General features: G+C 35.1%; 1 protein-coding gene across 8 annotated transcripts in view; it reads right to left on the reverse strand.

The window, feature by feature from the left end:
• Window positions 1-18,107, reverse strand: part of Psd3 (pleckstrin and Sec7 domain containing 3) — a 505,243-nt gene that overhangs the window by 100,905 nt on the left and 386,231 nt on the right. For all 8 annotated transcript variants that reach the window (XM_063234820.1, XM_023561432.2, XM_063234821.1 and 5 more), the window contains one exon: window positions 17,606-17,649. In XM_063234820.1, the coding sequence (XP_063090890.1) occupies window positions 17,606-17,649 (44 nt within the window). The remainder of the gene's footprint in view (window positions 1-17,605; window positions 17,650-18,107) is intronic.

An 18,107-nucleotide genomic window follows, 5' to 3' on the forward strand; every position in this document is an offset into this window, starting at 1 on the left:
TATGTTTCTGTAAGAGAAAGTGGGTCTGTAGCTCCCCTGTCGGCCATCCTGTCCATTCTGCACCTTGTGTTATCAGTAGAATTGTGTCCCCCCAAAAGACAATGAAATCCTAACCCATAGCATCCATAAATGCAACTTTATTTAGAAATAATATGAAGCTGATGTCATTAGAGTGGGCCCTAATCAGATACGACTGATGTTCTTAGTAAGGAAAATTTGGCAAAGAGACAAACACACAACGTGTGGAAGTCAAAGGGAAAATGTCACTCCAAGCCAAGGATCCCCTCTGGAAGGAACAAATCTGTATCTTATACCTGTATCTCAGACGTCTAGCCCCCAAAATATGAGATAATAATTTTGTGGTTTTATTTATTTGCTTTGCAGTAGATGCAACTAAATGCAGGGCCTTAGCACTGATCTATACCCCCAGCCTGTATTTATTTATTTTTCAGACAAGGTCTTACTAAGCTGTGCAATAATATCTTTTATCCTTACTGTATTAACTAGGACTTTCAGTATGATGTTAAAAGGCTGTGGTAAGATAGGACATTTTTTTTTTTTTTTTTTTATTCCTTATCTTAGCAGGTAAGCCTTCCATTTTTTGCTTGTAAGTATAATGTTTATTGTAGTTTCCCTAGAGATATTCTTTATCAAGTTAAAAGTTATTTTCCATTTGCTGAAGTTTTTATCATGGATGCTGAGAATACACCATGCCTAGCTGCTAAATTTGTATATATGTATATGTTTTACTCAGTTTGTGACATTCTGTTCCAGCAACCATGAGATGCTAATACATTTGCATGCTGCTTTGTCACTGTTTCTAAGTTTATCTCTCAAGACACTCGGGTGTGAGTTGATGCTCTTTCGCAAACTCCACTGTAACTCCAGGTAACCTACAACACCTCTGTATGTCTCAGGATCCGCCTGTGCCAATCTCAAGGTTTGCTCTAACTCTGAACACATATAGGCACATATAGTGAGTAGGAGATCAGAACAAGCAAAAGTGTCTGGAGCTATGCAATGGATGCCTTGAATCTATCCTACCTCTGGTAGTTCTTGAATAGAGGACCCTGTAGATACTGAGGAAAGCATAAACATATGAAATACCAGGAAATTCCAAGATTCTCCTAGCAACTGACCTTGAATGAAAACCTATGTTATAAATCTCCGCTAAGTGCTATCCCAAAGGCCTGCTCTCTCTGGTATATGGCACTTTCCCCAAGTCTTGCCATTCAAATCCTCCACAACAGCAAAACGGAACATTTTCGTGAGTAGGCAGAGGGCTAGAAAGATGATCTTGTTCTTTTTCCTGCCTATGTAGGAACAGAAGTCATTAATTAATCACATGTACTCTCAGTTTGAGTGTTTCTCAAGCAAAGTGAACCTTATTTTTGCCTCTACTTCTTTCCCAGTGTCAACCAAAGCAATCTCTCCCTTTTGCATTCCTGTGTGGTAGTTGGTAGGGCAGGACTTACCTCTGCTCCTTTAAGTTCTGGTTTCTTAATGAGTAAGAAAGTCAGTTTGGTAATCTCAGCAGGACTAGTTACTCAGGCCCATCACAGTCTCTAACCTCACTCTGAAGGTGCCTTGCATTTCAGTTATGGAAGACCTGCTTGTTCCACTTCACTGGCTCAGCACTCTGCCCCTGTACACATCGGTCTACAGCATACTAAAGAAGGGAACAGGGTGAAAATTAGGCACCAAATTCTACCTGGAATCTCCTATTATTACTGTGATCATAGTGACATTTTATCTCAAAATCACCCTAAAAGGGACTTTCTGTTGTAGTGAAATATCAAGGTCCAGCCAAGTGAAGGAATCTAGGAAGATGGGATTTACATTACGTGGTCACTTTATAGCACTCCTGAGGGTGGCTGGGGGCTCCCTGATACAAAGATTTTTAAAGGCAATGCATTAACCATGACAATCATCAAACAGCACAGCAAGAAGCAAGCCCCCATCTCTTCCAAAATACCTGGAAACCAGTGCCCTTCAGGTTATCAGTGCCAGCTTAGTAGTGATCAAAAGGAGTTCTAAGTGTAGTGTACAGGGCAGTGGTGATAGCACAGTCATTAAGACTCTTAGAGGGACTCAAAATCCAGCAGGAAAAATAGAAATAAATCATAATGGCAATGCATTTTTAATAAAATATTGTACTCTCTGAGTCTCAACATAAATGTGTAGAAAGCCATTTCAGAAAGGCTGAAGACTTAGTATTAATAATGCTGGCTTTTAAGTACAAGGCATCTTTTTTGGATGATAGAAATTAGCTGGACTGTGGTAATTGTGAGACAACTCTGCAAATAAATAAACCATGCACTTGTACCCACAAATAAGTGAATTCCATTGTATGTAGATTAATCCTCAATACAGTTGGTTGAGAAAATTAAATATGGTGGTTGAATACAGGAGCAGAACATTATATTGGTCATCATCACATATTGTGATTAGATGACTGTTGGAAAATAAAGTCAAGCATAAACTTAAAAAAATATACCGGCTTATCATGGGATTTGTGTATACTATATCATATTATCTTTTGAGCCAGAAGGAATTTAAAATGTATGTCTTTATCACTTACCAAAAATAAATATTAAAAATAAACCATGCAGTTAAAATTTAAAACTCTGTAGAACATACAAAATATAATTTGTTTTTATAAAAATACCTAAATTGGACATACGCATTTTCAATGAAAAAACTGTATTTTTTATACTTTTATTAACATTAAGCTCTGTAATTAGCCCTTTGTACCAACAAGAATCCTATAGATGTGAAGAAGATACAGCTCTTTAACTTTGGTTTATGACTACATTATGATTTCCAAAGAAAGAAAATCTCCATTGTAAATATTAAGATTCTTTTTTAAAGTTTTTGAAGTACATTGAGGTCAAGCCAGATGCTGCTATGTTTCCAAATGATTTATTGGAAAATTTATAGTGGGCAAACAAAAATAACTTCCTTCAGTAATACTGATCTGTCTAATTAAATTTTTCTCAACTTTTGAAAATGAATGTATTTGTGCATACATGCAAAAATGCTCAAGGAAATCTAAATACTGTCTAAAATCTTCAACACACAATATTAGTATTGCACATGTGTAAGTTATTTAGAAATCATATTTATTACATTTCTTTATGTATCATTCTTTAACAAGCACCAAAGACTTGGCAATTGAGAAAGATGATATAAAATTCAAAATGATCAACACATTAGGAAAAGTATTTTCCTTACATCCCAGCCTCCATAATTCTTTGCACCTCAGTGATTCTAAAATTGCTTTAGGACAAGTAGGCTACTAACATTATAATCCAATTCCACCTGCTCACCAACCTGTCTGCTCTGCATATTCTGAAGTTGAAGAGAACAAAAATCAGAGATAGTATTGATAGTATTTGTGAAGCACATCACTTTTGCCATCCCTTTTATCTATTGAAGCTGTTTTAAGCATTCTAAGAATCTATCTCAATCTTCCGCAGAGATTCCACAAAGCCGGTGATTTTTCAGTTTTACTTGCTTGCTTTTATTTTATTTTTTTAAGTTTGCCCTTTCAAAGCAAAGAACTAGGTGGCAAATCATCCTTGTTTTCAATATGCTTGAATTTCATCTGAGAAAAATACGCTTTTCACTGACAAAAACAAGTACTCGCAGGTTGAAAATTAAGTGTGGGCTATGATTCAGATTCTTAATAAAATTACACTTCACAGAGCTATGAGTCTTCTCTAATGATAAACCCTGAAAAAAAAATTAAGTATTAAAATCCAGCTGATTGATCCATGTTCAATATTATTTCTTTTTAATTTTTTTTATTTTAAAGAGATTAAGAAAAAAGAGGACAGAACAAAGATCAAAACAGTTTTTGAATTCTATTCTGAATAGGGCATTCAGAACCAAATAACTGAAAACAACAATGACTACTATATTATCTCATTTTCCAAAAAAATTTTGTTTATACTATCACACACACTAAAATCCATTAGGATACAACATGATAGAACAAATGGAAAACAGAAGAACAAAAGCATGGTAGGACTTAAAACCAAGATGATATGAAATCAGCAATGGCTATCATAATGTCTTGTTTTCTTTAAAATAGCTGTTCATACCATCACAGATGATAAAATCAAACAAACCAGAATAAAACCATTCCAACTAAAGAATGAAAACATTATAAGGCTTCAAAGCAGTGTAATGGGGAATCATGATTACCATAAAAATCTTACATACTCTTACCATTTCTTACACTAGGGGGACTATATGGTATTTATACATGTGAGTTTGATTTATTTTGCTTATGAGTATGGTCTCAAGTTGTGCCCATTTATTTATAAATGTCTCAATGTGATCATTATTTATAGCTGAGTAGTACTCCATTGTATAAAAATACACAAATTTTTTATCCATTCCTCAGTTGATGGACGATTAGGCTGTTTCCAAGATCTGGCTATTACAAATTGTGCTGCTATAAACATGGGTACACATATATTACCATGGTATATTTTCAGTTCTTCTGGGAATATGCCTGGAAGTGGAATAACTGGGTCAAATGGGACTTCCAATCCCAGCTTTTTGAGGAATTTCCAGACTGACCTCCACAGTGGTTGCACCATTCTACACTCCCACCGACAATGCAGAAGAGTTCCTTTTTCCCCACAGTCTCTCCAGCATTTGTTTTTGGTAGTTTTCTTTATTCTGGCCATTCTTTCTGAAGTGAGATGGAACCTCAGTGTTGTTTCAATTTGCATTTTGCTAATGACCAATGATGCTGGACATTTTTTTTCATGTAGTTATTTGCCATTTGTATTTCTTCATCTGAGAATTGTGTATTCATCTCAAATGACCATTTTTGGAACGAGTCTTTGAATTTTGGGGATCTGATTTTAAAAAGTTCTTTATATATTCTAGACAGAAGTCCTTCATCTGAGGGACAGTGCACTAAGATTTTTCCTGTACATTACATAAATTTGTGAGTTTTCTTGTGGCTCTGCTGGAGATTTCTTTCAATACGCAAAAATTCTTTAATAGGACATGATCCCAGTTATTGATTCTCTGAATATTTTGCATGTAGTTTGATTCTTGTTCATGAATTCTCTACCTAACGCTATGTCTTCAATATTTCTACCTATTTTGTCTTCCAACAGATTTAGTGTTTCTGTTTTAATATTTAGATCTTTAATCCATTTAGATTGTAATTTAGTACATGGTGATAGGCATGGGTCTAGTTTTAGTTTTTGGCATATGGAGAGCCAGTTTTTCCAACACCATTTATTAAAGAGACTGTCATTCTTCCAGTGAACATGACTGGCCCCTTTATCAAAGATAAGGTGGTTGAGTGTGTTGGTATTTGTGGTTGTATCTTCTAATCTATTGCATTGATCTTCAGATCTGTTTTTATTCCAGTACCATGTTGATTTTATTACAGTAGCTTTGTAGTATAACTTCAAGTCAGGGAATGTGATGCCTCCTGCCTTGCTTTTGCTGTTTAGAATTGCCTTTACTATTCGAAGTCTCCTGATTCCAGATTTCTCTAGATCTATGAGGTATGTTGATGTTATTTTCATTGGGATTGCAGTAAAATCTGTATAACAGTTTTGGGAGAATGGCCCTTTTCACAATATTTATTCTTCCTATCCACGAACAAGGGATGTTTTCCATTTTCTGAAATCCTCTTCAATTTCTTTTTTCAGGGTATTATAACTTTGCCTGTATAGATCTTATACTTCTTTCGTGAGATTAACTCCTAAGTATTTCAATTTTTTTGGGGGGGTGCTAACGTGAAGGGTGTAGCTTCTTTTATTTCTCTCTTAGTGATTTTGTTGTTAGTGTATAGGAATGCTATTTATTTTTGAGTATTGGTTTTGTATCTAGCCACACTGCTGAATTTATTTGTTATATCTAGGAGTCTTTCAATGGAATTTTGGGGGTCTTCTATGTAGAGTATCATGTCTTCTGCAAATAATGATAATTTAACTTCTTCTTTTCCTATCTTTACCCCTTTTATTTCTCTCTTTTGTCTAATTGCTCTGGCTAGTATTTCCAGTACTATGTTGAGTAGGAGTGGTGATAAGGGACATCCTTGTCTTATGCCTGCTGCTGGCTGTTGGTTTGTCATAGATGGCCTTTATCAGATTGAGGTAAAGACCATCTATTCCAATTTTCTGTAAGATTCTTATCATGAATGAGTGTTGGACCTTATCAAAAGCTTTTTCTGCTTCTATAGAAATGATCATGTGATTCTTACTTTTGGCTCTATTGATATGGTAGATTACACTTATTGATTTATGTATGGTGAACCATCCCTACATGCCTGAGATGAATCCCACTTGGTCATGGTGTATAATCTTCTTGATGATTTGCTGCATCTTGTTTGTCAATATTTTATTGAGGATTTTTGCAACTATGTTCATTAGGGAGACTGGCCTATAGCTCTCTTTTTTTAGTTGGGTCTTTCTCAGGTTTTGGTACTAGAGTAATATTTGATTCCAAGAATGACTTAGGAAGGATTGCTTCCCTTTCGATTTCATTGAAGAGTCTAAGAAGTGTCGGCATTAAGTCTTCTTTATATTTCTTGTAGAATTCTACAGTGAATCCATCTGGGCCTGGGCTCTTTGTAGGTAAGGACTTAATTAAATTTTCAATATCATTGATATAAATTGAATTATTCAGCAATGTTACATCTTCTTGACCCAGCTTTGGTACTTCATATGTTTCTAGGAATCTGTCCATTTCTTCTGTGTTATCAAACCTGTGAGTGTAGAGATTTTTGAAATAGGTGCTGATGATCTCCTGTATTTCCACAGAGTTTGTAGTGATTTCACCTTTTTCATTCTTTATTGCATGCATTTGAGTTTTTTATTTCCTTTTTAAAAAATAAGGTTGGCTAGGGGCTTATCAATTTTATTTATTCTTTCCAAGAACCAACTCTTTGATTCATTGATTCTTTGTATTGTTTTCTTAGTCTCTATTGCATTAATTTGTGCTCTGACTTTTATAATTTCCTCCCTTCTTTTAGCTTTGGGCTTGACTTGCTCTTCTTTTTGTAGATCTTTGAGGTGTACCATCAGGTTGTTTATTTGTATTTGTTATGTTTTCCTCATATGGGAACTCAGTGCAATAAATTTTCCTCTGAGGATCACTTTCATTGCATCCCACAGATTCTGGTAAATTGTATTTGTATTTTCGTCTGTTTGTAGGTATTATTTAACTTTTTAATTTCCCCTGTGACCCACTGATTGCTCAAGAGTGTATTATTCAATTTGCATGTGTTTTGGGGTTTCTTTTATCATTAATTTCTAGTTTCATGGTGCTATGTTCTGATAACATGCATGGTATAATTTCAACTCCTTTGCATTTATTTAAGTATGTTCCATGAGCTAGTATATGGTCTATTTTAAAGAGTGTCCCATGTATTGCTGAGCAGAATGTATATTCTGTTGTTGTTGGATGGAACATTCTGTATATGTCTATCAAGTCCATTTGCTCACAGGTCTGATTTGGTTCTGTTACTTCTTTGCTGATTTTCTTTCTGGTTGACCTATCCCTTGGTGTCAATGGTGTGTTAAGGTCTCCTGTCCTAATTGTTTTATTGCTTGTTTTTCATTTCTGTAATACTTGCTTTATATAGCAGGGTGGTCTAGAATTTAGTGCATATATATATATTTAAGATTTTTATCTCTTCCTCTAGAAATTTTCCCCCGACTAGTATGTAGTGACCTTCTTTATCTCTTCGGAATATTCTTGGTTTGAAGTTCACATTGTCTGCAAACAGAATAGCTACCCCTGCTTTTTTGGTGGGTTCCTGTTGCATGAAATATTGTTTTCCATCCTTTGACCTTCAGTCTGTGGGTTTCCTTTTGGATTAGATGGGTTTCTTGTAGACAGCATATGGTTGGATGTTGTTTCTTGATCCATTCTGCCAGTTTGTTTCTTTTAATTGGTGAATTGAGACCATTTACATTAATGGTTATAACTATTACATATTGATTTATTGTTGACATGTTATATTTCTGCTGTTGCATATTTATCTTTCCATTCTGTTTAATTGTCTGCCTTGCTTAGTGGTTTTTCCTAAGTGTATCTAAACTGTCTTTCAGTATTCCTTGCAGGGTTTGTTTAGTGGTCATGAAGTTCTTCAGTTGTTCTTTGTCATGGAAGTATCTTATTTCTCCATCCATTTTTGAAGGACAGTTTTGCAGGGTACCTCAGTCTAGATTGGGAGTTGTTTCCCTTTAGGATCTGAAATACTTTGCTCCATGCTCTTCTTGACTTCATTGTTTATGCTGAGAATTCTGCTGTGATTCTGATGGGTTTTCCTTTATAAGTGATCTGTCTTTTATCTCTGACAGATTTAAATATTCTATTCTTATGTTGGATTTCTGGGATGGTGTATGTCTGGGTGTAGTTTTATTTTGGTTATGGCTATTTGTAGTTCTATATGCTTCACTAATCTGCATGTCAATTTCCATTCTCATTTTTGGGAAATTTTCAGGTATTATTTCTGTAAATAGCCTCAATATCATTTGAGTTGTCCCCTTCTTTTTCATTTATCTCTATCAATCTTATGTTGTTTTTCTTTGCATTATCTTGCAGCTGTTGAATTGTTATTTTCTGATTCCTTGTTGCTTTTAAAGCTCTTTCCTTTCTTGTTCAGTAGCTGCAGTCTTGTCTTTGAGGTCTGAAATTCTATCTTCACTTTCTGTGAGGTGGTTTTTACAACTTTCAATGGAATTTTTGATTTCTTGTATATCTCTTTGTATCTGCTTCATGTATTCTGTTTGTTTCTTATATTGTTCATCCAGGGATTCTATCTTTTTGTTTAGTGGCTCCAATTTTTTAACTGTGTCTTCTTTAGATACGTTCAGCATCTCTTTCATTTCTTTTATCATTTCTTCTTTTACCTGGGAGATTATTTCTAGTTTGAATTCCTTTAAAGCTTCCCATAGTTGTTTATTTCAGTTGCTATTTTTTAGGTATTTCAGGTGTATGGCATATATTGTCTTCTATGCACATGGCTCCTAGGGTTTCTTGAGATGGGCTCGAGGTTTGAGATTGCATTTTGGTCTTTTGTCTTGTCATTTTCCTTTATTTCTGTGTTTCAAGTGATGTTCCAACACTTCCCCCTGGGTGTGTTGGAAATCCTATCCTATGCCCTTGGCTCCTGGGACTCAATAGAGGTTGCTGAGCATGGTCCAGTCATACCCACAGGACCTCTCGTGCCAACTCCGGTGTTCCAGGAAGCTGAGCAGGCTCCTAACCACTGTGGGTGATGGTCCAAAGCTTTCCCTGGGCAAGCACAGATGCGCTGGAACTCACTTCCGGTCCCTCAGAAGAAGTTTGCTGTACATGGTCTAGTCAGGCTGCAAAACCTCCCAAGCCTAGTCTAGTGAGCTGGAAACTGGACAGGCATTTAACCACTTGGAGTGATGATCTTAAACTCTCCCGGGCCCTGAGTTGGTGTGCTGGAACTCACCTCGTGCAGCCCCAGTTCCCTAGATTGAAAGAAGGTCGCTGGGCATGGCCCAGCTAGGTCCACAAAACCTGCAGAGCCCAGTCTAGTATGGCTGGAAGCTGGGCGGGTCCTTAACCACTGGGAGCAATGATCTTAAATTCTCCCAGGGCTGGTGCTGGTGTCCAATATTATTTCTAGGTAACAAAATGTTAACTGATATTCTTTAGCTTAAAATCTTCAAGTTAGTGGTCAATTTTCATCACTATAGAATTTTTGCTTCTTTTCTTCTAGTCAGTAAGCCATCTCTGAATGTATAAACAATAACATTCAAATAACAATAACAAATAACAGTAACATTCAAAATAACATAACAATAACAATCAAAACAATAATATTGCTTACTCAAACATATATTGATTTGTCCTTAGTTAATTTTCAGAAAGATGATTTTCCAATTTTATAGTGATAATATTAACATTAGTGTTATTCCATCATGAGTACTCTATGACGCAGTATCTTCCACGTTAGTAAGGTGATTATGTACAGTCCAACCACTAGGAATGATAATGGGAATGCAAATATTATGTTAGAATTTGAGGCATAATGCATATTTAGCAAGTATTTTTTAATACTATGAGCACTGCAGATGGAAACAGGTTTTATCCTTTTTTATAGTCAAATACTTCATTCAGATGATTTTATTAAATTTTTCATAATGAGCTTTCTCTACCACTGACTGCTAATACTGATGTACAAATCTTCTTCTACAAACATTTACATTTTCATTTATACATTTTTTGTATCTTCTGTGTCTGCAGGCAATATCCAACTTACAAACTTCTTTTTTGGCTTAGTTTTCTTATTAGTAAATATTCTCAGGTAAGAACTTTGAAATTTAAAATGAGAATTAGTTTTGCTTCCAAGTACTCATATAAAATCTTGGCTCAAAAAACCTTATGTGAACAAGAAATTTTCTTTCATTTATCTACAATTACTATTGAGAAAAATTATTCTGATTAAAAATTTCATATATTTAGACTCAGTACATTAAGAAAACAAACATCTTAAAACATTTCTACAATGCATGGCAATAAAGAAGAAATTACCATGAGTTATCTTTTCATATAAATAGAATGATTTTTATATCAAGCTAAAAAATAGATTAGGGAATGCAGTTTTCTTTTGGATACAATTTCAAATCAAAAAAGCACACAAGAAATTTCAATTTCCTTTGATGCACAGTCCTAATGTTGCAAAAGTTAAAAAAAATCAAGGAAAATTACTGTAAGTAAAACACAATAAAGGAAGAGAGAGCCTCTTTAATAAAATATGCTGGAAAAATTGGCTTTCCACATGCCAAATATTTAAACTACATCCACCTCTCTCACCATGCACTAAACTAAAATTGAAATGGATTAAAGATCTAAATGTTAAAACAGAAACACTAAATTTGCTGAAGACAGACTAGGTAAAATTTGACAAAAGCATAGGCAAAGATTGAATAAAACCTCATTTGCACAGCAAATAATCATAAAGAATCAACATGTTAGACATTACCTTATTAAAAAGCTTTTACACAGCAAAAAAATCACCAACAGAGTTAAGAGACAACCCACAGAATGGTAAAAAAAAATTTGCCAGCTATTCCTCAATGGAACAGTATCTAGAATATATAAAGAACTCAAAGATATCAGACCCCTCCCCTAAGATTTAGAGATCTAATTCAAAAAGGGCCAGCTGAAGTGGATAAATACTTCTCATATTAAGAACTAGAAATGGCAAATATATGAAAAAATGTTCATCACTGGTCTTTTGAGAGATACAAATTAGAACAGCACTTATCTTATTCTAGAAAGAATGGCTATTGTCAAGAAATCAACCAATTACAAATGCTGGCAGGGATGTGGGGTACAAGGAGCCCTTCTACCCTGTTGGTGGTAGTGTAGACTGGTGTAACAGTTGTGGAAATCAGTGTGGAGATTCCTAAAAAAAATTAGGGCTAGAGGTTCCATTCAACCCAGCTACTCCCCTTCCTAATATTTTCCCTAATAGATCAAAAACATCATGCCACAGGGTCATATGCATACCAAGGTTTGTAATGGCACAGTTTGAAACAGCTGAATCTTAGAAATAGCTCAAATGCCAATTAGTTGATAAATAAATAAAGAAAATGTGGTTTTTTATGCAACGGAGTACTACTCAGCAATAAAGAAGGATAAACCTGAGACATTTCTACATATGGACACATCTTGAGACCATATCCTTAAGTTAAAAAAATCAGACACACATGTTCAAATTATCACATGGTTTCTCTGGTGTGAGAAACAAAGTGTAAATAAGGGCATATATACTAGGTGTTGTGAAACAGGAAAAAGTATTCTACTGGCAGGGGAACTAGAGAAGGGAGAGAAGAAAAGGAAAGACAAGAAGAGGAAAAAAGAGAAGAGAAGTAAAAATGGAAATAAAGCCTTGTAAGTAAGAAGGGGAAGAAGGGAAGGGTATGGGGAAAAGAGGAATTAAGATTTATCTTGTACAGCAGGAATTCCCTATGATGAATGTTATCATTATGTATATCTAAAATGTGTCAATAAAATTAATCTTAAAAATAAACGAAAAAATGAAAAGCAACAAACCCACCAGCTTCCCATGTCATCAGAAATCACTTTATTTTCCATTTATAAGTTAAGGATGCTATATCTAAGTCAATCTAAGTTAAAGGAAAAAGCCCTTGAATGAAGATAAAATTATGTATTTGTATTTTGGATATGGCCACTTTTCTCACAGCAACTGATACTACATTTTAAATATTATCCACTATTATCTAAAATAAAATTAAAATTAATACTGAGTATAGTAAAATATGGAAAGTAAATCAAACAATTAAAGTAAAAGTGCTCTAGATGAACTCCTTTCTTGAAGAAAGGTATTTTTAGAGACCACAGTGCAAAAGACAGTGTTTAGAAGAAGTTATCAATTTTAGATTCAGAAAGTTTTCTTTACTTTCTAATGTCATTACATCAGTCACTAAGTAGGCAGCAATGCTTTCCTGAAAAGACCAGGCATGAGTAAAGTTCACAGAAAAGAAACGATAATGAGACCTAACAACAACTGATGGAATTTTAAAACCACACTTTGAAAGGTCAGTGCTCCTAACACACGATGCAAGGGATGAAAGAAGTCCAGAGAGTCACTACCACACATAATTAGCCAGGACGACTTACCATGTGAGGGCACAAAAGAAACAGTTTCATTTAGGAGCAAAGATAACAAAGGCTTTCAAATGTTCTGGTTAGAAAATTAATTGTAGGGCAGTATGAATTATTAAACATTATCCCATGATACCAAGTTACACAATGTTTATTCAGAATTAAGAGGGCCAAATGTGTAAAATTATATAACTAACACAACAGCAGTGTAAATGTAGAAACCCAGCAGGTTCATTATTTAAAACTGGCTTTCTTGTGCCTTAATTAACGTGAGACAGGATATATGAATTATTATTATGATTATTATTATTACTAAAAATAATGATATTTTTTGATACAGGAAAGGGAAGATACTTGCAATTCCTAGATGACACAGAATAACAAACACAGGTCAAAGGAAAGAGGAAAAGATTAATTTTTCTAGTAAATGAAAGAAACATTAATCAAAACTTCATTATATTTTTCAAAAAGAAAAAATGTGCAGCTGCTTTGGTCAGCTGTACATATTTTATTTCCCAATTTTGTTAATGTATTGTCTGAAGATCTTCAGGAACGTAAATTTTTAAACAACTCTAACCTACATTGTAGGTGCCCATATCTACCTTAACTAGCTTCATCCTAACCCATCCAAATCAGAGAGTAGATCTACCTTTTAAAAAATTAATTTATATTATAAATTAAGAGCAAGGAAAATGCTTTAATGCCTTACACACTTTAATTCTTCCCAAATTCCTAGCAAACTATACAGTACAAAGGAATTCAGCAAATAGATACTTTATGAATAATGAACAATCTAGCAAAGGAACCTGTAAAAAGAAATGATAATTGCCCTGGTGAGGAAGCCAAGACCTCCACTAGTCAGTTTGACCCACTCCACTGTTCACGCCATTTTTATACTTTTATCTCTGTACGGCCTCTGTGTCCCTCCTCCCATGTACCCGTTCATGGTGTGTTCTCCTTAAGCACAGATCTGTACCTTATTCACATTCTTATTGCAGGTGCAGCACTGGCCAGAGGCAGTGAAAGCTGCCTAAAGAGTGTGGCCTGGATGAATGAGTGATCCTTACCACTGAAACTGCCTGGAGGGAAACACTTGTAAATTCTATGAGCGTTTAAAGAAACATGCTCTGATATGCGCTCTTAACTTGCAATGTATCAAAGAGTGGCATAAAGTAGACATGATCCTTGCTCTGCAAAGACTTTATCCTTTAGCTGCAAAGAAGTCACATAATGTGGAGCTTCTAATAGGAGCCATGACTCGTGAGGAAACAAATCCTGGCTGTCCAGCTACACTAGTCGTACGTGTCTGGCCATGGACATGACTGCTTCTTCATTTTACTTTTCTTCACATATAAAATAGGGTATTGGGTTAGAATAGCATTTTTTTCATGAAAAAAATCTGTAAGTACAGAGATCTTCTTAAAAATAAGTATTAATGAAACTTTAATTCTGAATTTTTAAAAAATAAAGATGGAGTTGATGTAGTCAGTTGAAATAGGGATGATGCTTACCGGAGACAGACCTTTCCTTTCCCCTCACTCATACATGAGGGAGGCCCTGAAAAGTCTCCCATGTGTCCATGGAAACCAGTTAGAATACCATGAATTAACATTCTGCAGGATTGTATATATTCAGTTCCTCTGAGGTTCTAAAAATCTACATTAAGATACTTCTCATGCAAGCATACATTACCATATAAAATCTGCAACAGCTGCATCTTTCGGGTAATTATTTTCTAACTAAACACTTATAGACTTATCTTTCAAGAATGCAGTTCTTTGCATATAACTAACAATTTTTCTAAGACTTTTCTCCATCCCCTCATTTTTTCCCCTCAGTGCTAGAGATTAAACCTAGGATCTCCCATGTGCTAAGTGTACACATTACCACTGAGCTACACATCCAACCTTTCCTACAGCTTTTTATGGAATCTTTATTACCTACAGGCACTAGAATCCACCAGAAATACCAACATTCATCATTTCCTTAAAAGAGTTTACAGTTTCACGATACCTGACTACACAAACTGCAATGGAATAGACACTGATGGTATCATCAGATAAAGCAAAATGGATGTATAAGGGCCAAGATGATTTCTAGCTGGCAAGAAGGAATGATTGAAGGAATAGGTGTTATCAAAGCTGGGCTGCAATGGATGATGGGGACAAGCTGCAAGCAACAGTCACTCTGTGAACGTGGGCAAAAAGGCAGGAAGCCATGGGACAAGCACAAGGAACTGCACCTACTGGCAGCCTGGTTCAAATGAGGGCTGGGTGAAGATAATAATGGAGGATAACACAGACTACAGGCCAAGACCTAATTATAGCAGAGGAGTACATTAAAGTAGAAGAAAGAGACTTAGGTTAGAGGCACCTGATAGGAAGCAAAAGGTCTGAATACCTTAAAAAAAAAAAAAAGATGTATGCATGGCAACTGTCACAGTAAAGGAGAAGTACACTGTGCTGTTTGGGGTCATTTCTACAGTAGCAAAATAGGTAGTTGGGATGAATGAAAATCTAACCATTAAAATCTAGGAAGCAGGAGAATGCTGATAGCATTAATAGGAATGAAAATCACACAACAAATAAATGAGTGCTAAGTACTGGCAGAAAGGCCTGTAGGAAAATGCAAATGTTTAACTGAAACTTGAGAAAGAAATCAGGTTCTGATTCTTATTTTTGTAAGAATTACAAAATGGGAATTAAAATTAGAATTAAAATGGAGAGGATACTTGTCATTTCATTTACTTCTTTCATTTTAGAGGTAAAAAAATTAAAGTTAATTAACTTTAATAGTCTATAAGAATAGAACCTTATACTTTATAGAGGACAAGAAAGCTTAGAATAAGAGATAGAAAAAAACCAAAAAATAGTAAATGGAGCTTTAAAAGCTACAGCCTTAGGGTCAACTGAAGGGTAGTTTGCTCGATGGTTTGTGTTTTACCACGTCACAGTGTTATCCTATTGGCTTCATCTCACAAATGTGAAATGAGACCTGGAGGTTAACTTGCCAAGTGACCCAGCAGGCACAAGCAGAGCTGGAATTCAAACCCAAATCTCCTGGATCTGGGTTCCTGAATGGACTGCCCTGCTGAGGTGCCAAGAGGGTCACAGGAGAATCTAGTTCTTGAGGAAGCTTCCTCTAAACCCTGTATGTTTGGATAGAACCTAAGATAAAACTTTTTGGCACCAAAGTTGGACTACACAAAAATGCATATATAAAATTTACAGAAACAAATTCCATATATTCAAAACATTTGATTCACAAAGCAGGCTCTCAAGATTGTATTTGTTTGCTTTGCAAAAAACTTTATAAAATGATACTCAAAATATTCTCTACTCCATTATGAATATATTGCAAATCATTTCCTTTTAATTTATTTTCTCTAGTGGCCAAACTCTACATAGGTCACAATATGCCTACAACGTTTTGACAAGAGACTAAGTATATTCACAAAGTTTTCCTAGGAAACTTTTCTTCTTCCATGAGTGGTAAGGCTAAATATATTAGTACCTTGGATTTTAGACCATCAGTTCCTGATACTCTTATATTTTTCTTCAAATTATACACTGTCTTAAATTAATCTATTTAGGAACACATACAAGCTATTACATATACATGCCACTACTAAAGTCTTAAACTTTAAGTCAGTTTGGAACAATTTAAGTGGCACTGATTTTTAAATTCACTCTGGTATATTATGCTTGAGATAGTCAATGGCTAAACCACTTTCCTCAATAAGCACGTGATAGAATGAAATCTATCCCCCAAGTTAGGATCCTGTAAATTTGAATTCACTGCAAAATGCTGTTCAGCAACAAGGTTAAAAAATTATGAGTGCTATGTGTCAATGAAAATAATAAAATTCACCTGGGGTTTCCATTTAAAAAATAAAGACGGGGGATATAGCTCAGAGAGGCTCAGTACCATTTGGCAAGCACAAGGTCCTGAGTTCAATTCCCAGTACAAAAAATAAAAAATCACATCTATTTTAAAGATACATTTTGATCTAAATTCTTAGTAAATTGATCAAAATGTAGCAAAGATTGTTCCCTGGCCATTTTGAAATTCAAAATTTAATTGTTGTATTTTGCTGTTGTTGTGTTTTGTTTTGTTTGTTTTATTTTTTGGTACCAGCAATTAAACTCAGGACCTGTGCTTGCCAGGCAGTAGGTGCCTATGCTAAGTTACATCCCAGGCCCTGTATTCCCCGCCCCCTCCACTGGGAATTCAACTCAGGGACTTATGCTTGCCATGTTGGTGCTGAGCTGCTGGGTTATATCCTTGGTCCCTTTATTACTGTGCTGATTAGAGAAAATCTAACAAAAGTAGTATTGTTGGTTTATGTAAGTTACAATTTATCTGGAACAATATTTCCCGAAGTACGAATCTTGAAACACTACATTTTACTATCAAACAGATTCAGGAAACATGAAATCTTTATGCTACATCAGAAACTGATAATATACCATGGCACTACAAAAGCTCCCAGCAGTTTTGAAATTAAATAGTTTTATTTAATCCATCATTTCTCAAGCGTATCTATACACAGAACCTTTTATTCTTTTTGTGGTTATTATCTATCAATGGCCTAGGATGATAAATATCATAGGAAATAGAACTGGAAAACTTTGATCTATGATAATAGGAAGAGAAAAAACAAAACAAGGGGTTGGTATTAAAATCATGTGTATTGAGTTTTGGAATAAATCAGGTTTTCTTTTAGAATACTACTTTTAAAGGATACCATAAAAATATGATTACCTGCCTATAGGCATAGCAATGGGATTAAGATGGAACAGGAGTATATACAAGGGATTTACTTAGGTTTTGCACAAAGCAGGTAAGACACTTGGTGAGAACTGGCAATGCCCATTTAATCCTTCTCTAAAATCATCTCTAAGGCAACGAGCAAAAAGAGAGTTCATTATTAAAAGGCAGACATACTTACACTGCCCATTCAAGCTTCTCATTCTTGATTGAGTTGTATAGAGCCTGTAAAGAGAGCAAATAATATCAAATTACTCATTTCATTATGTCCCATATTCTGAATTCATCTACAAGTCTTGAAAGTCTACATCTGCAATCAACACCTTTATTCTCCAACCATCCTAACCGAATGGCCTGAAGTCCCTTGTCAGGATCTTGGCCCTGAAAGATGAGGAGACTCAGTGAAGCAAAGGAGCATGGGGAAGGCAGAGTTTTATGAAACAAAGATGATTTCACAAAATAAAAGGAGGTCTTTATAAATAACAGACAGCACTGTATATTAATCTCATCATGATAAAATTCAGATACGATTAAAATCAGACTGTACAGCTTCTCTCATTCAAAACACGGCCTTATAGTTACATTCATTTGGACTTTGGTGGTCCTCATACACCTTGTTCACTAATGGAAATATCCAACCGTTTTCATAGCAACTTAATGAGTGAGACACACAGAATGGGAAC

This window comes from Cavia porcellus, unplaced genomic scaffold, assembly GCF_034190915.1.
Source record: "Cavia porcellus strain 051 isolate PalLab524CR breed Dunkin Hartley unplaced genomic scaffold, mCavPor4.1 scaffold_24, whole genome shotgun sequence".
Lineage (NCBI taxonomy): Eukaryota > Metazoa > Chordata > Mammalia > Rodentia > Caviidae > Cavia > Cavia porcellus.